At 39.5% G+C, this 19,617-nt stretch overlaps 1 protein-coding gene across 1 annotated transcript; it reads left to right on the forward strand.

Moving 5' to 3' along the window:
• Positions 1–1,066: 1,066 nt before the first annotated feature.
• IL18RAP (interleukin 18 receptor accessory protein) lies at positions 1,067–19,393 on the forward strand. Its single transcript, XM_079303424.1, has 11 exons — positions 1,067–1,165; positions 6,459–6,590; positions 7,646–7,913; positions 8,054–8,228; positions 9,473–9,647; positions 11,338–11,406; positions 11,560–11,680; positions 13,416–13,570; positions 14,450–14,587; positions 18,020–18,190; positions 18,802–19,393. Exons 2-11 carry the CDS (start codon positions 6,467–6,469, stop codon positions 19,170–19,172), a joined length of 1,767 nt encoding a protein of 588 aa, XP_079159550.1. The 5' UTR covers positions 1,067–1,165; positions 6,459–6,466; the 3' UTR covers positions 19,173–19,393.
• Positions 19,394–19,617: the final 224 nt, after the last annotated feature.

The following is a 19,617-nucleotide window of genomic DNA, read 5'->3' on the forward strand; positions in this document are numbered from 1 at the left end:
CTTTATGGACTAGCAACAAAAATTCATCTACAAAGAAGGAACTCATATATTGGAAATAAATGTAACAATCTCAGGAGTGTCTTCAGCTTTCAGCATGATGAAGGAAAGACAAATACCACTGAATTGCTTCCAGTGAAACAATACCTTGAGACCTGTGAAGCAGAGCCATAGGAATCAGCAGGGGAGCCATGAAAAGGGATCCTAGAAGAGTTTAATTGCCCAGGTTGGTAAAATGACCAGGGAAACGACAGGAGCATTGTCACCAAATGCAAACAGGAAAAGAAAAGCAGTAGAATGAAGAGCTGCTCAAGGTAAGGAATGATATGCATACAGGGATGTGTCCTTGAATAAATGCATAATGGGCATGAAAGCCATTAAAAGAGTAAGGTCTCCTGTGAAGGTAAAGGAGAAATTACTCTGACCTACCTTTAAGCTGGATTACAGTAAATTTCTGAGAGAATACCAGAAATTCAGCTGTGGTCATCCCTGTCAGGTTTATGTTTATTGGCTTGCAGTAAGCAGGCTGGACTATCAAGGAAGGCAAAAAAGAATTTTCATGGCATTTGAGGTGCTAGACTGTGTTTTTTAATTAACTGCTAAGAATTGTGAAAGTGAAAAGTTTGAAAGGCTTGCATGGTGAGATTTTGCTTTGCTCTTTCTCTGTTGGCATGTGGCTATTCAGTTATCAGTATACTCAAAGTACCTCTGGGCTCTGGACATGTTAGTCCTGATGCCTATGACAGGATTCACTGTAGTGAAGCAAATTGATGGTAAGTAACACCACCTTCCTTTGTTTCACAGAGACTCACCCACAAGCTCCAGAAGCCACCCAAATGTATGTCATTTCACTGAGTGCATAAACTAGTACAAAATGTATAGATGTTCACATTGAGATATTGTTCAGACACCTCCTGCAGCAGCAGAACCAGCACCACTGATTCAGTGTAGAAGATAATCACAGTGGAAAATTTCTTTGCCCACGAGGTGTTAAGCATAGCTGGGCAGAGGAGGAGGTGATGTGTAAATGTGTCAAGCCAGAATAGTGCCAGAATAGTACCAGAACAGTCAAAAAACTTCATCCTCTCAGCAGTATAAGACTACACTGCTTAGGAGATGCACTGAGATGGTACATTTTCCCCACTTGAGCAAAAGTGAGATGGACAAGGTAAGATAAACCCTCCAAATTTGACTCTCCACGGGGGTGGGGAGGTACAATTTTCCAGAGATACAGCACAAAATATGCTAAATTTTAGCAGAGTGGGAGGGTAAATGATTAAAGGGGAGGAGAGGGTGGGGAGGGAGGGGAAGCAGAGGGGATATTCTGGAGTCATCCTTTACCCTCTTCTTCATGCACTTTGCACTTTGCCTAGCAGTCAAAGATAAACATGAACCTTGGAAATGCAAGTGTGTGAGGCTGCTTTTTTAGTGCTTTTTAAACTATATTACTTTATATACAAGATTTTAATCCAGTGTGGTGACCTGTATGACATAGCACTCAGACTTCTGGTAGCATGGCTTTCAAAACTATGCGTGACTGTTGCTTCTGTTGTATTTCTAAAATGCACTTTCGGTATGATAGTTGGACTGTTATGCTTAATTTTTGATTGTGATAAGCCATACCACTTGGACACTACAACAATTTATACTTAAAATGAATGATTTTATTCCTTAAAGATGCATCTCTGTGAAAGAACCATTTTTTTCTGATAATTTTAGTTTGAAAGAAGAAGGGCTTTGACTTCAGCTGTGTTGCACTCTGTAATTCCTTTAAGTGAAGAGGGAACAAAAGTGTTTTGTTTTTTTTTTCTAGTCAGACAGGACACCTTCAAAAGCTTAATTCTTTTTACTGAAATTTCTAGAGATAAATTGGAACCTTTTACAATTTCTAAATCAAACATATTTTGCGATGGGGCAAAACATTGAATATAGTTTAGGAGACAATTACCAAGATTGAGCATCAGTGAGCTCAGGTCTGGAATAGGCAGAGAGCTAAAAACGTGGTGGAAGCTGAGAATACAAATCCTTTATCTCTAAATACTCAGAACCCAACAGAATCAAACATTAATACTTGTAATTGCATAAAGGAATGTGTGCATAAACAGAGGCAACATTAAAATCCTTTGTTATATAACAACCAGCCTCTTTTACATATGGAAAAAGAAAAAAAAAGGAAACATTACCCTTCTTAAATGAAGCAAACTAAAAAATCCAACACATTTTTGCACACAATGCAAATAGAAGGTTTTAGAACCCAAGAGGCTTTGATCTCTTGCTAGGAGCTATTTCCTCTGTTCTTTTTACAAGAAAGTGACCGGAAATTTTCAACCTAGTGCAACTAAACTGAGAAAGGAAGGGATGATGATGAAGTGGGGTGGAGGAAATTCCTGTAAAGGAAACAGACTCAACACAGTGCACAGCTAGAACTAACCACAATTCTTATCATGTTGTGTAGGATGTGCAAGTAAAATTTTGAGATAATTTTAAAAAAAATTATATGTTTTAGCTTCAAATTTTAGCCCTCCCTACCCTGTCTGCTTGAAGGTGAGTTTGCTTTATTGCCTTTGAATATTCATTTTGAAGTAAATTGGCTTTAACTGCTTGGTCAGGCAAACAGTAGTGTCTTAATAAGTAGCTTCATGAAATATCCTTTTCCATTCTGTAGACATGTAAAGCTTTTTACATCTCCTTTGTGGCTATTACTAATCTTACTCCTAGCATCAGATTATTCTTGCCTTTCCATTGATATAAGTTCAATAAAAGACACAGGAATTGATAGCTTTAGTAGCCAAGTGATTTTCATCAGAATCAGAGTTGTATGATGGTAATGATTGTGGTATGCCACCCTTTACTAGATTTCAGACATATCGTGAAACTTGGCACAGCTCTCAAGAAACTGATTGTGATGTTTTTGCTTGTATTTTATGTAAAAAGCTGTAGAAGAAGAGAGAGAGAGAACACCTCATCACAGTGTACAACTGATCTCTTCACTGTGGTGACAGTGACAGGACCCAGGGGAATGGCCTGAAGTTGTGTCAGGGGAGGTTCAGACTGGATCTGAAAAAATGGATTTTCACCCAGAGGGTGGCTGGGCACTGAAATGGGCTCCCCAGGGAAGTGGTCACAGCACCAAACCTGTCTGAGTTCAAGAAGTGTTTGGACAACACTCTCAGGCACATGGTGTGATTCTTGGGGTGTCCTGTGAAGGGCCAGGAGTAGGACTCGATGATCCTGATGGGTCCCTTCCAACTCAGAATATTCTATGATTTTATGATCTATTTCTCTGTCCTCTGCACTCCACTCTCCCTTGACCCCAGGCAAATGGCCCAGTCTCTCTCCTGTGACAGCTCTGGTCCTTCCTGGTGCCTCACTAAGCTGTTAAGCCACTACAAGCTATTTGAAAAGTGCCTGACCTGGCACAAGATAAGCAGTGGAAGTGTTTACTTCCCAGCTTCCCATTTGTGTGCAACTGGGAGCACACAGGCCACATGTAATGAAACTACATTCTGTTCACAAAGCATTTAATAATGCCAGTGATGTATAATCTCTTTGTTCTGCAATTTGCTGCCATAAACATAAGACCTTCTTTAAGATCCAAAAGGTCACCACAAATGGGAAAGAAGTGCCAAAGGGAAGGTTGACTAGTGAATGTTACAGCTTTGGTTAGCAATCTTTTCAATTGTTCTGTTTTCTTTAGCTAGGCATGGGAAAATACACCACTGCTGTTTTGTGGGTTTTTTTTTTAGTTTTTTAATTTTTGTTTGTTTGTTTTATTTTGTTTTGTTTATTTGATTGTTATTTTTTGGGGGGAGGGGGTGTTGTTTTAGGGGTATTTTTGTGTTTTTGGGGATTTTATGTTTGGTATTGTTTTGGGGAGGGGGAGGAGGTTTGTCATTGCTTTATTTTTGTTTTTAAAAAGTATGGTAGGATGTGAAATAATAATTGTCATCTTGCAAGTGTGCTTGATAGGAACAGGGAAATTCACAGCAGAAATAGGCAGCAATCACTGTTCAGGTGTATTTGCACTGCAGGTGGACTCAGGTGATCTGGTGACTTGGTTTACTCAAGGGCTCGTTTCTCTTTATCAGCATCCACCAGAGAAAGAAAGGACTCTACTCTAGGCAATTTATCATCATAGGTCTTTCTACCTTCTCCTGCCATGTACACAGCCATAATATCATATCCTTATTCCAGGGATTTAGGGTGCCACTTAATTGCAAAATATCATATATACAAAGGGAATTAATATGGTCTTCACATAATTTCCTGTGCTAACAAAAGGCAAGTGAAAAATAGGAATTGTAGTATATTGCTTATATTTCAACTCTTAAAGGACTGACAGAAGAAAAGAATAAATTTTTATTTCATAGAATTTTCACAGTATCACAGGACAAGCTACTTTGGAAGGGACCTATAAGGATCATTGAGTCCAACTGAAATCCAGCCTGAACTTCCCCTGACACATCTTCCTGCTGTCTCCTTGAGTCATGTCACTGGGCATGAGAAAGAAGAGGTCAGTGCTTGCTCTTCTGCTTTTGACAGCAGCAACACCTGCTCACCTGCTCAAGGGACCAGAGCACTGAACCACACAGAAGGCCCTTGGGTCCTGATTGCTGCTGGCACAGCATGCCTTTGCTGTGTGGGCTGTTGGATGACATAGCTCAAAACACCCTTCTTGGTTTTATACAGAATTAACATGGCTAGAGATGCAGCCTCAATGGATGCCTTGAGCAACATCTTCACATGTGTCATAAACCCAGATAAGAGAGTCAGGATCCATTGATCTTTTTGCAGTGGATAAAAAAGTTGGATAAACTTGTGGAGGGCTTCTTCCCAGTGCTGGTAGCAAATTCACTTTATTCAGACATACACAGAGGCTTGGAGTTTCAGGATGATTTTAAAAGATATGTGGGGTGATGACAGCTGGCAGTCAACCTGTAACAAGCACCAGGATGGGGTCAGACAAATGAGTTAACTTACTTGCTGTGACTCTGATCATAAAAATAGATCGTTCCATTCACTTGCAAGGAATAGAAAAGAGAATTCTCTGAAGAGAATGGTGGCTAAAAGTGCTCCCCTCAACACAAAACAGCTGCCTGGAAAAGTGCAGCATGGGAGTTCTCATCACCCCTCTCTCTAGCTCAGAGTGCACTGGATGCTCTGCTGATGGTAACCAGTATGAGCAGTGTCTGCTTTGCATGAGGTGCCAACAGACAAGGGACCAGCCTTTGCCCAACCTCTCTGCTTTTCCCTTGGGCTGAATCAGTGCCTCTCTGACAGCGTTGCAAATGCAGAGTCACTTTGCCAAAGGAAAGAGAAAAAACCCCTGGGGGCTCTGTTGCACAATGCAGAGCTGCACAAATTGAGCAGCAGCCAAGTACATGCCCTTTACTCCTGAACCAGGCACTCCATAGGATTTGTCCTTACTAAATACCCAAGTTAAACCATGGCTGTGGAATATGCACACAGGGCAGCCTGCAGCTGAGAAGACTATGGGATGCAGGTCAGACTTCTTAGTAGAAGAGGGAAAACATCACAAAATGGTTTGGGGCTCCACCTTGTACAGGGTACTGTCCTACAGGGGCCTGGATGCACCTGAGTGCTTTGTGGACCTGCTCAAATCCCCTGGGTGTTCCCACTCCCAGCTGACAGAGAGCAGCCCACAGAGCTGGTCCCTTACTGTGGTGTGGGTGTTATCCTGCTCAGCAGGGTTCTGCCATGCCTGTTCAAGCAGGGCAGCACAGCATGGTAGTGCAAAGTGAGGTCTGCACACCCAGGTACACCCTGGAGGGGGAGAAGGGGCTGCTGGCCTAAAGCATCCCAAGCATCTCCATATGGCTGGTGCCAAAGCCCTCAGGGAGCATGTCTCTGGGGTGGAGGAGGGAACCAGACATGTGCCCACACAGAACAAGCTTTGAGGGCTTTACTTCTGCAGAGTTCTCCAGTCTCAAGGGCTCAGTGCTGTTTGCAGCTGCAGCGCATCTTCAGATTTGGTTTAATCCCAAAGAAATCCAATCAATTCACTCTGGGCCTATTGACCTTCAAGCTACAAAGTGCTCCATGGATTTTTGGTGCCATTTATGCCTGTCTCAGTCTGTTGCTGATAAGGATCATGAGCTGAAGGCTGATAATATTTGGTGTCTTACCTCTCATCTTAGAGAACATGCTCCTATCAAGGGAGGGAGGATTTGCATTTCCACTCCAGAAGTGGAGTTCTGCATTGCTGTAGGTATGACTTGGAAATCCATCTGTAAGCAATTCTATGCAAGGTGTATTTAGAGAGACTGTTTCATAATCTTGAGTATTATTCATTCTGTATTTCTGTGAAATAGTGTGAGCAGCAAAAGCACAATATGCAGGAAATAGTGTTTGCAAACTTTCATAGAGATACATGATGAAATATGCAATTACCTGTTTTATTGGACTCTTATTTACAAAAATCCCATTTTCCTCTTCTACAGAAAGCAAGATGATTCCTAAAGAAAATTCCTCAGAATGTCAACCAATATTGATACAGAAAGTAATGCTCACTTTGTGCTGGATACTAACATTGTTTATCAGAGGGGTAGAAGTTAGAGAGATTAACTTGCCAGGTAAGAATGTGCTCCAGTGATGTTTGGTATTTGTGCTGCTTTCTGAAAACTCAGAAAAGATCTTCATTTTACCTTGCTCTTGTGAGTTTTTCCTGCACAAGTCCATGTTTGTGTCAGACAAACAGCCTTTCTGCAAGCTTCTGAAGTATTGGTAATACAGTCTACCCTAAATTTGACCCAAAAATCAGTTTCCCAATGAAAAAGATAAATGTAAAGGAGAATCTCTGAGGCTCACATGGAACAAATTAATTATTCCTGTGACTTAAGTCTGCAGCATCTGATCTAGCGAGGCAGGGACTGGGGAGAAGGAAGACAAAGAGAAAAAGAGACATATTTATCAATCTTCCACACACACACCACATCTGGAGGACCTTGATCCAATTTAGTGTGCATAGAGAAAATGAAACTGTAAAGAGTTTCCCAGGTGGGCAGGTGAGGAACTGATTTCATGACCTCCCTTCTGCTGGGGTGAAATCCTGCCATCCTTTCAAAAGTCACAACAGCCTGACTGGCAGGAGGGGCATTAGGATGGCTTACCACACCTTTCAGAATAATAAAAAAAAAAATATTGTGATGTTAGGGACAGTTACTGAAACATGGATAAATAGTTAAAAGCAGGGAGACAATAACATTTGTCAGTCTTACCCTAAATAGGGCATGTAGTGGGCAGATTCTGCTTCCTCAGGCTTTTGTCAGTCCCTTCTCCATTAATACAAGGAGATAGAGAAGAGCTGCATCTGCTTTTCTACAGAGTTGAGGTTTAACAGGTCAGCACTCATGCAAAAGTCTACACATCACTAAAACTCTTCACATTCAGCTTTTGAAAAATGGCCTAATAAGTCTTTGGAAACCTTTGAACAAATTTTCAATAACACTGGCAAATTCCATATTCAAGAAAACCCATTTTTTATTAATCTATCTTTTGATCACAAAAAGAAATATTCAACACAAGAAAGGTAAGGTTCTCTTTCTGTAGTGCTCCTAATTTTTATTTTTATTTTTTTCACCATGACTCTGCATTCTTTCAGAGGATATCTTGCTGTCCTACTTTTCAGGATGTTCCCATGTTGAACCTCAAATATGGTATCGTGCAATTAATGGTGAGGAGTTTGTTCTACAATGTGCTTTACCAGATAGAGATGCTACCAACATTTATAACAGCTCACTTCTAGACCAACATAAGGTGAAATGGTTCTGGCATCAAAAAGACAAAGAGACATTGATGGCTGTCAAGGAAAGCTCAAATCTGACTTTCCAAGGGGATGCACTTTGGTTTAAACCAATAAGGGACAGTGCTTCTGGAGTCTACATCTGTAAGATATGGTAAGTGATGGAGTAAAGGAGCAAAAGGTTTCTATTTTTATAGGAGAATTATTGTTTTGGTTTGGGTTTGTGTATTAAATGTTTAACTTTTTTTTTTTTTTTTTTTTTTTTTTTTTTTTTTTTTTTTTTACATCACTCAGGGGAAAAATCCCATGTCTCAAAATAGTTTTGGATGTTCAAACAAAGAAGGCAGCAAAATGTTCAGGTTATGACACAAATATGTTATATCTGCTTGCTGGAATTGGGAATTCAATAACCTGTCCTGGGACAAAATGTTACAGCCACATAAAAAAGCCAGATGTGAAATGGTACAAGGTAAGCACTGAAAACAGCTGAATGCAGATGGAGCTTCAGGTCTCATTAATGTCCATGTGTTCTTGAACTCTTCCTTGGCTAGCAATGCAGCCTGAGAAATTCAATATAAAAGCACAGTCTTGAACTGATATGTATATCAAGTGTTTAAGGAGAAGTTTTGAAGAAATTTGCCACACCCAAAATATTATATGAAACAGAAGCCAAGAAATGCTTTCTCTTCATCTAAGCAATTGAAGTAATTGAGAATTAAAACAGGTTTTATACAAAACAGACGTGATTGAAATGTAACATTTTAAGTTTTGTTTTGACATTTCAAATTTTGAACATATCCAATATACCAAAGTAAAACTGGCTTTGTTAAACACAAAATTATTTTAAGAAAAATGCTTCAAATTATCTTTCCAAGACTCCTATTTTTAATGAAACACTATTTCACTAAACCACTACTGACTCAGTGTTTTTAAGGATTGTAATACAACATCCAAGCCTGTGTAAACAAGTAAAGGAAAATGACTAAAATTTGCAATTGTGGATCTTCCTGCCTGGTATTATTTACATTATTTTATTCTATCAAGTAGAATTATGATCTAGTCAAAGTCACTCTGCATTTGCTTTAAATTTTTAAATGAGGTTTATCTTTACCTACATCTTGATCTGAAGCCCACTGAAATTAAGGAGCTTCTTCACATTTGTGTTACTGGTTTTTTTCAGGAACCTGTTTTAAGGAAAATTCTTACTGGCCTTGATAGTATTTGAATATATTAAGCTGAAAAATAGGGGTGCTTTTCAAAAATAGACCATTTTCATGCTTCTAAAAGGAGTGACAGTGTTCTCAGCCTCAGACAATCCAAACTCATGGTTTACTTTGCACAAAATAACTTGAAAATGTTTTCAAAATTGTTTCTTTACAAAATAAAAGAAACTTAGTCCATCCAAAAAGTGATACTTTTGGTTGCTCTTTAGTAATGTGAGTTTAAGTTAGATTAGCTTCATGATTTCATATTTTTGTATCAACCATACATTTTAAATAGTTTTTAAAAGTCAAGTTTATTCACATATTTTTTAGTACAACTAAAAAGTGTCCTCAGACTCCTAATACATTCCTTTTTGGGCTTCAGTTGAAATTTTGTTTTAGCCCTACTGCCATGAAAATCCTGTGCAAATATATTAAAATATAATTTAATAACAGCAACAACAGCAAGAAAAAATGCTTTAATTATTTGATATTCTTTTATTTTCACTAGGATGGACACCAGATAAAATACAGGAAAACCAGACAAAGCCTAAAGCTTAAGCAGAATGAAATCTACTTGAATCCAACCTATGACAAAGATGCTGGAATATATGTGTGTGATTACACTCTGCCTGACAACATTACCAAGTGGACAGTGAGAACAGCAGTAACAGTAGAAGTCATTGGTGAGTAATAACTCAGAATAAAATACCTGAAATAAGGTATGTTTTCTTTATTATGTTTATTTCTGTCTTTTGTTCAGTCTCTTGTTCTGAAAAACACTTAAACTGAATTAGCTACAGTGTCATTAAAATCCTCTTCCAAGTATTCTCAGGACATCTTGGGACACCAGCTAGAACATCCAATAGTAATAGCAGTGGGTCCTGTAGGGAAGTATAAATCTCTTCTACATCCTGAACTGTAAGGATGCAGAGCAGCTGTTTGTGTATGGAAACAGCACAGGACTATTCTCACATCCTGGTGGAAGGTAGGCCACTCTGTGAGAGGGAGAACAAGATTTAGGGAGCAAAAGAAATGTGTCAAGTGAGGCAACCTAGTTCCATGGTCTAGTGAAGAAACACTCCCCTGAAATTCCATGGTCTAATGAGGATAGTGCTTCTCTGAAATAGGTGATCCTTTTTCCCCCAGGTATTTTTCGCATTTGGTTCTAAGAATTCAAGGGAAAAATGTATCCATTCCATCAGAACAGGAAACCATGTCTCACCAACCTGTGAGAATTCTGCGTGGTGGCTTAAATACCTCTTGCTCTTTCACTCTTCCTTCTGGCTTTATTCCCACAATATTCTCTGGGCAGGCTTGGACTAGCTCTGCTTTTATTCTGATTGAGCTGACAGGTTGTCCTTCTCAATTATTTTCCCTGACTTCCTAGCAGAGTCAGAAAAACACTTAGAAGGTGCCATATGCATCTACACTGCCCCAGAACCTTGCAGACTGAGGGGAGACCTCCTTGCAGTTACAACTTTCACAGCAGGGGAAGAGAAGGGACAGGCACTGATCTCTTCACTGTGGTGCCAGTGACAGAACCCAGGGGAATGGCCTGAAGCTATGTCAGAGGAGGTTTAGGTTGGATATTAGATAAAGGATAAAGGTTTTTCACCCAGAGGGTGGTTGGCACTGGTATAGGCTCACCAGGAAAATATTCCCAGCACCAAGCCTGACAGAGTTCAAGCAGTGTTTGAACAATGCTCTCAGGCACAGGGTGTGACTCTTGGGGATGGTCCTGTGCAGGGCTGGGTGTTGGATTCCATCCTGTGGGTCCCTTCCAACTCAGCTTATTCTGGGATTCTGTGATGTGTTTCTCTGCTGTGGCTTGGTAAAAAAAATCAAAAACCCGACAGCAACAACAAAAAATGATGTTATGTGGCACCACTTCCTGCAGTATGGGACTTTCCTAGCATATCAGAGCTGTGGGTTTCATTGTGCAACCTGTGGGTAGCACTATCTGTGCCCTTTGGCAGTCTGAGCTTTGAAAACAACGTGGTTATTTTTGTACCAGCACCTGTGCTGTGAATGAGGTGTGCATGTGTTCTGTTTGTGCTTACAGGGCATGAAAAGAGGTTTGACAGGGAACTGATATGAGGATTGCATCCTTCAGGGGGTTTTGCAAGGGGAGTTCCTAATTTTTTAATCCTAAGTAATTTAAAGCACAAACTGAACTCCCTCAGTAAGAGGAGAATGCCTTAGAGTAAATGAGATAGCAGGTGTTTGAGTAGCTACACAAGTTTTTCTGTTCTCTTCTTGGACTTAGGTGTCTAAATTACACATAAAAACTGAAAAATTAAAATTTAAGCTATTTTCTTTGGTCTTCTGAACAGGCAATAACTTTATACTCAATTATATTCTTGTTAATTGCAGCAAAAAACACTATTCATCCACCAAACCTTTTGTATCCTAATGGTGTTGTGATCCTTGAAGCAGAAGTTGGTAAGTTTCAATTCCTCCCCTAAAAGCAAATGAAAATATTTAAATGAGATATTGATAAATAATGACGAAGCTTGATAAAGCAAACCAGCTTTGCTTTCTAGGCTATTTAAGACAATTCTGCAGGTATGGTTTTTTTGTGTTCATTTGTTCCAGGCAAGCCACTTGAATTGCAATGCCATGTACAGTTTGGGTTTGAAAGAGTTTCTCCAGTGAGGGTAACATGGAAACGAAACAATGAAGAGAATGTAAATGAGAAATTGAATCAGAAAACAAGGTGAGAACCTCCTCCCCCATCTCCCCCATTAGCCTAGTTACTGACACCACAAGCAACTGGAAAAGTCCTTCTATAACAACTTTGCTGAATACATTTTATTGAAAAAACTTTGGAAGGTTTTTTCTCTCACCTAGTAATGTGTATGCACATCACCTTCACATACAGAAAGACATACTGATGGCCATAAAATCAAGAACTCAAACTCTGTGCTATCTTAGCTCTTCTTCCTAAAACTTTATCTCATAGAACAGCTTCTACATGAAAGGTTCATGGTTACTTGTCCCCACATCAGTTTAAAATGTGCTTGTTTTCAAGTGTTTTTGAAAGCACAGTCTCTGTTGTGCCTTGCTAGCAATTCACACAATCTGTCTTTGGAAGCTGTCTCTGAGTGGGGAGTAAATCAGATCAGCAAAGCAGATCAGTGCTGTGGGCATTGAAAGGAGTTTGTGTGTCTCAGACATTGAGGTGTAACAAACTAGGTCTGAGGACTTGTAGCACTGAATTCCAGGACACTGAATTTTGGGACTCCTCTCTGGTAAGAATTAACCAGACCCTGCAGAGAAGAAACATGTAGGGGAAAGGTTTTCTGTGACCTGGGGACAACCCCTACAGTCATTACTCTTCCCTTTCCTTCCTGTTTTCATTCACTTACTCAGTGCTCAACTTGGGCAAGCAACAGAGTGAGGCAACACAGACAAGTGTGTCTTTCACCACATCCCTGAGTCAAATTTATGGGTAAATTTTCTCTACACTGGGGGAATTGACTGCTGTCACTGCTAAAATCAAGTTCATAACAGGAGTCATACGGGAAAAAAATAGAATTATGATATCACTCACACACACTCATGCACACACTCATGAGGTAGATTGTGAATTTGTATTTTCTGAACTTTAGAATGTTTAGATTTGGAATATTCCTATTAACAAGTTTTTACCTTTTTCATGGGTAGAGTTTCTATTTATTTTTAAAATTCAAACAAATGAAGCATCCCCAACAGGCTTTGGTTGGATCCTTGCCTATGCTCACTCCCACATATCTTGAGGTTGAAGAGGTGGAGCTGTGGGATACTGTCCTTTTGCATGATGAGAGATGCCTTTTAGGGTGACCCAGAGATGCTTATACTTGTGGATTTCAAAGGGGAATGCCAAAACTCAGAAACCCTGGGTATTCTGGAGTGATTACAGACACAGAAGTTTCCCATATCCTTCACTGAGCCCTGAAAGGATCCCCCAGTTACCTCTTCATTTCTCATACTTCTGTCCCTTACATCTCTCTTATTCTGTTTGCCTATCAAGTTCTTGGGCTTTTTTTACCCCTGTGCAAGAGGCTGAGCTGCTCAGTCTTTTGGTCAGCTAATTCTTTCTTGGGGCTCCTTTTTGAAGTTTTCTCTGCATTTTTGCTGGGCAAATATTTAACATCTTAGAAACTACAAGGAATCTTTTAGAAGTAAAGGGACTATATATCGTAAATCAGGGAAGTGGTAAATATTTTGCTGAGTTGTTGAATTAAGAATAAACCTTTCAGTATTCAGTATTTTCTTACAATGTTAGTTACTATTTTCTTACCATCTATAAATCAAGTGGAGGTTCCAAACCAGAATATTGCACTACTATTAAAAGCTCAAGATGAATGTCAAGAAGTTGCAAGCTCCTCTATGTTTGTGTGTAGGATACTGGGAAATTTTGTGTATGCACAGCAAAGATATCATGAAGATACACATAATTTTCTCTCTAGTGCCTGTCCAAAATGTTTGAAGGGGCACACACTTCTTCACATTGCAACTTTGACAGAAGTTACTGAAAAGGACCTCAGAAGCAACTTCACGTGCTTTGCTGAGAATTCAGTGGGGAATGCCACTGCTGTGATCCAGCTGAAAAAAAAGCAGAGAGGTAATGCTATCAATTGGTGACTATTTACCCCTGAAGGTACATTCTGATTTACTCTGCTGCTACTAATTAATTCCCCATTGACACTGGCTTTTAGCCACCAGCAGAAGTTTCTTGAACCTGGGTGGGAAAATTCTGATTTGTCAGATATCTTAAAACCCACAGTATTTTGAGGAATACTCAGAAGGACAGGGCTCTATGGGGATTTACTGCAGGCAGGTGAACAAGTGGGAGTTAGAGATTAGCTGGAAGGAAGAAGAGGAGTGTAATCTCTGAACATTCATAAGCAATATACTAAACTGAAGCAAAGAGGCTGCTGAAAGCAACAGTATTCCCTGATTTTCATAGGATATTTCTGTTTATTTTCCCAGTTATTAGCATGCATGTTTCTGAGAAGTTGCCATAACTGATATCAATGTGACAGCCTTTCAAGCTTCTCAAGGCCCAAACCAGAATCATTGTGGAAACTAAAGTGTTAAACCATAGTTCACAGTGGAGACTCATCATTGGAGTGCAACAGCAAGCTGCCAGGAGGGCACTGTGTGCAGCTGTGTCTGCTCTGATGTAGCTTTTCCATCCCAGGCAATGAGTATTTTCAGCACTGCTGGGTGTACCAGAGACTATTTGCTCAGTGTATTCTGTCATAGATTGGCTTTTCACAGCACCAAAGAGATGCCATGCAAAAAAAGGCCACTGACAGTAGATTGAAATTCTGTCTAAAGATTTGTGGCTACATGAAACCTTGGCTTCCCTAAATTTTGCCTGTGGGATAAGAAAATAGACTGTGTGATGGTTTGTCCCCATTTCTGGACTGATTTTAAAATCTAAGTATCAATATTATTTTGGCAACACGAGTTATGAAAAATTCTTTTCTTTCTGCAGTGCTCTTCTTATATATATTATGCAGTGCCATTTCTACTCTATTTGCATTTGTTTTGTGCACTGCCTTTATTTACCAGCACTGGATTGAGATAGTGCTGATGTATCGAAGTTATCTGGTCCACAACAAAAGTACAGAAGGTAAGCAATCTTGTATAATATTAATTTCCTGCAGTTTTTCTACTGCTTTTTGCCATGTGGGGTAATGTTATTACTCATTTAATTAAGTTCTTTTAATGACCTTGTTCTTTTTGAGCCAAAGCAAAACTACTAAACCTTGTAAGATGCTCAGTGAGTGCAGATGGAAAAAAAGTCAGATAGTGTGGAAGACTAACTGAAGTGTCAGTTAGACTTTTACCTTAATTTACCCATAGAAGATTAGAGTAGGAAGTTGAATTTTGGCAGTCCATTTGCAGGGAATAATTTAGCATCTCCAACATTTCAAAATAATTTTCTGATAAAGTTCTTGTATTTTTCATTTGAAGCCAAAAAGTTTCTCAGAAAAATAAACACAAGAGAGAAATACTATTCTAAAGGACACCAACTGACAAATGAATGTTCTGGAAATATTCATATTTCCTTTCTAAAATCTTTGGAAACAATTTGACATTTGCACCTGAGTGCTTTTGATTTTTCAAGTCTCTGTAGCAACATTGCCCCATCATCTCAGATAACCAGGCCCCTGAAATAGTAGACAGTGTAGTAGGAATTACTACTACTACTTCAAAGAGCTTAATGTATGATTTTCATCTGAGTTGAAAGAATTCTGATAGTTTTTGCCTGAGAAAATTTTCCTAAAAGTTCTTGAGTCTTGATGCATTTTGAGATAGAGGTGTCTGAGTCTGTTTTTGTGTTTGCAAATGTATTTTATATGTGAGTGTGAAATAGCTGTATCTACATACCTATAAATACATGCACAGTTAGAAATTTAACTGCCCTTTTGGAAAACTTTTTTTGTAAGCCCCGAAGCATTTGGCAAAAGCAGTCTGGGAAATCACTCAAAATTTCCCCTCCATCTGGTAAAAAAGAGATTTAAGTGGAAAGTCCCTTTAGAGCACGTCCTGTGTGTCAGCAGGACAGAGACAGACCTGCCAAGGCTGTGCACTGAACTGGGGCTCCACCTTGGCAGCCCCTGTTGCCCTGCCTGTGCCCTGCCTCTCATGCACACAGCACCATCTGCAGAGGGGGAGTACAGGGGTGTGCAGACCAGCTCAGCACACCCAGAGAGTTTTCTGACCAAGGAAAATGTGTTCTCACCTGCAGATTTTGTCCTTCTCTCTACACGGATGCATATCAAGTCACCTGAGTTCTGGGAGGACTTGCTCATAGAGCAGCAAAGCAGCAGTTATGACTTGATTTTGCTGTTTCTTCCTTTCTATCATTTCTTCTCTTATGTGCCTCTCAGCACAGGAGCAGACAATTGAAGAATCCCAGATTGGAGGGTATCCTGGGCACCTGCCCAAAGCACAGCCAGCCTGGGTTGTGCAGGTCCTTGTGGACAGAGAAACCCCAACCCCCCTGGGCTTAATTTGCCTCCTTAGCCAATTCAGATATATCTCTTAAAAAATCCTGCCTTCTTCTACATGTGGAAAGAAATAATGCAGGAGATTTTATACTAACATTTATAGAACATGTATGCCATCACTTTGCTTAAGTCAGGTATTCTTCATTTCCTACACTTTCAGCATCTTAAATACAGCACCAAAGGTTCATCAGCTTGTGATTTTCCTGTACAATTATGTGAAAAAATGGCCTAATGGTGCTTATTTTGTATTTGTTTTTAACTTGCTATTGTAAAATAATATTATAAAGCTGTGTGTTTCTAAGTGGTTGTTGTCTAATAAGATTGCAGTGACCTCTGTGGGTGAAATGAGGAATACCTGGCTTGTAGTGCAATTTATTGTAATTTAAAATCTGCTTTCAAAGGAGACTCAATTTAGGGTATCGATGAATTGAAGTTCAGCTAAACCAATCTAGTGACCCTCTGGCCCACCTTTAATTCTCCCATTACCTACTGCTGGTGATTCACTCTTGTGGGCCTAAATTGGCTCAGCTTGGCAGAAAAATAACTCAGTGAAAGATAGTGTGTAGCCATCAAAGTGAATCATCTTCCTCTATCATCACAAAAGCTTCAGTAGAAGGATGTGATTGAAGGTGTGTGGCCAGGAGCAGAGGGGAGGAGCAGAGATGTAACATGTATTGTCTGGTCACATCCTTGGCCTCCAAACCTAATCTGCACACCTCTGTTTTGTTTTGATGACACAGTTTCTGCTATGTGCTGGTTCTGAATTTAAGTGTTCAGCCCCAAGCTCATCCATGTTAATTTTCTGAATTTGCTTTACATGTGGGCTCTTCTAAATCCTGTGGGAACTTGGTGACCCTAGCTTGTGTCTGTGATCCTAACCTTAATCTAGGGATAGAAATTGGGAGGTTAACACCAAGGGATGTGGGTCATGACACTCATCACTTGGGTGTCTGTGCTGGATGTAGGACTCAGTTCCCAAGCAGTCAATATGGTGAATTCATAGAGATTCACCCTGCAGCAACCCTGAGTGGGACTCTGCTCTGCACAGGGGAATTTCTTTCTAATTTCTAATCATTGTATTGTCATGTGATTCAATTAGTTGAACATGGGTGTCTGATGTAATTTGGGCTGCCTGAGGATGTCCTGCCCTTCCAAAATGCCTGAGTCTCCAATACTTCCCTGTGAAATCTTGAACACTTAGGGTATCTTAAATGGCCCCAAGTAACTGGGAAACTGGACTGAGTCCACTGTACCTTTTGCTTTCACCAGAAATTCTTTCCTTATATGTTCCTTCTCCCTCGAGTGTAGATCAAAGTTTATTCAGCAAATAGATACAATTTATTTTTGCCAAATTACTTTTGCCTTGTAGTTAAGAATGGGCCTAACTCAGGATGTTGGTACCAGGGTGATCAAAGCTAAGAAAAATTCTTTACTTAAGTTTCATCTGCACTGTACAAATGTTCTTTTAAGGAGACTTGGGGTTTAGTGACTGGTCAGTACTTGGTGTCTGAGCTGATATTTTTGTCAGACTTAGATTTTGCTTCTTACAGAACTCTCTCTGTTTGCAAACATAACAGTGTATGGAAACAGCATATCTTTTGCAAGCAACTAATATTCAAGAACACTGTTCCTTTAAGCTTCATTATATTTTCAAAGAAGATTGGCCATTGACAAGATTATTTTTTTAAATTATTATTATCATTTGGGCAAATGAGAGAAAATATTGAGAGTCATTCCCCACCACATGGCTTTTGCCTGGAAGGGACCAGATCCTTAAACTACCTTGCACTAAATACCTCTGGCTTCCTTGTTTGCTTTGGTAGCAGAAGTCTCCAGAATTTGCAAGACAGTGAGGAGAAAGGTTGTTTATGGTTGCTGGAGAGCTGTAATCCATGAACAGGTCATAATTTAAGGATTTTATTGTGACTACTTTGACAGATATAATTGGAAACAGAGCTTTAAGAAAGAAGCTGAAGGCTTCAGCCAGACTTGTTAATCTATATAAAGTCATTTATTAATTAATTTATTTATTAATTCATTTATTTTAGATGGCAAGGAATTTGATGCATTTGTGTCCTATGCAAAACTAAACTCTTCTGAAAGTGAGTCTGCTTTAATTAGTGAGGAAAAATTTGCCCTGGAGCTTCTTCCAGATATACTAGAAAATAAATATGGATACAAGTTATGTATTCTTGAAAGAGATATTCTTCCGGGAGGAGGTAAGGTCCCTGGGCATGGTAAAAAATCTTGAATTTTTATAAAATTGTGTTTTACTTTGCCAGAAAAAAAAAAAAAACAAACCAGAAAACCTTTATGCACCAGAGCAACAAACTGTATAATTAGGTAGTGGAATTTTTGTTCAAATCTCATAATGTTTTGATCTTTGTGCCTGGTCCATGACATACACATACTTTGGAGTGAGGTCACTGTGAGCTACTGGACTGAGACAAAGCTTCTTGTGCAAGAAGCAGACTCCATTCCCTGGAAATAAGACTTCAAATATTTCAGTAGTTACTTTCTGAGTGATTTCAGGCAGTGCTACCTCAGTAATTAGAAAACCCTGTGTATCTGTTCTTGGGAGAGACAAAGACAAGTCCAAGTGTCCCTTAAGACCCTGTTGAAGTGTGCTCATGTCCTGAGCAGAAAGTTGTGTTCTTCAGTTGTATCAGAGCACCATGGTACCCTCTGATAGCAAACACATTTCTAGCTGTTATGTGTTTACTCAGCATTCCTATTCTTGACTTATTTCTGGGTTTAGCAGTTGATAAAGGAACTGATAAGATAAAAACTCCTTTGCAGGATGCAGTAACTCTCACCATTTCCTCCCCAGCATACACAGATGATGTTGTAACAGCCATTAAACAAAGCAGACGGGTAATAATTATTTTGAGCCCAGCCTATGTCAGTGGACCAAGCATCTTTGAACTGCAGGCAGCAGTGAACTGTGCATTGGAAGATAAAGGCATCAAACTGGTATTAATAAAGTTCCTAGATTTCCAAGAGCCAGAGACTTTGCCTCCAGTAGTGAAGAAGGCACTTCGGATTTTACCACTGGTTACCTGGAAGTCTTCAATTTCTGCTGCTCCACACAAGAAATTCTGGAAATACATGCAGTACCATATGCCAGTGAAAAGCACCAAGAGGCTGGAAAATTGCAGCCTCAAGGGCTTATCCCAAAGGTTATTCAGACTGGTGTATTGATAGGGGAAATTTCACAGGAGAATGACACCAGGCTCAGGAATGGAAGCAGGATTGTCAAAGGCCTTTTCTATATCATCTGACCACTGTCTACTGTCACTACAGCCAGCAATAGATTGCTCTGAAACATCCAGAAGGACTGAAGTGTGACAGTGCACAGCAAAACTGGGCTACTGTACACAACTGTAAATATTTAAAGATTAATTGTCTTTCATAAATTAATATTTTATTGCCATTTTTATTGTATTTATTATACCATTTTGCTCTGATTTTGTGACGTACAATGTTCTTTGCACTGTAGTCCTTTCTGGAATATTTTAACACTTGTTTTCTAGAAAAAGATTAATAAAAGGGAACACCAGAGGAAGCCTGCAGTTTAATTTTCTGATGCAGTCCAGTGGGACATATCCAAATTCTTCAAATTAATTACCTTCTCCAGTGGGAAGAA

The sequence above is a fragment of the Erithacus rubecula genome (assembly GCF_903797595.1).
Source record: "Erithacus rubecula genome assembly, chromosome: 1".
NCBI classification, from domain to species: domain Eukaryota; kingdom Metazoa; phylum Chordata; class Aves; order Passeriformes; family Muscicapidae; genus Erithacus; species Erithacus rubecula.

Excerpts from the sequence above, each read along its gene's own strand:
- IL18RAP (XM_079303424.1), top strand. The coding sequence starts at position 6,467 with ATGATTCCTAAAGAAAATTCCTCAGAATGTCAACCAATATTGATACAG. Across the intron at positions 11,681-13,415 it reads AAATTGAATCAGAAAACAAG|TGCCTGTCCAAAATGTTTGA; the intron begins GTGAGAACCTCC and ends TTTTCTCTCTAG. Across the intron at positions 14,588-18,019 it reads CCACAACAAAAGTACAGAAG|ATGGCAAGGAATTTGATGCA; the intron begins GTAAGCAATCTT and ends CATTTATTTTAG.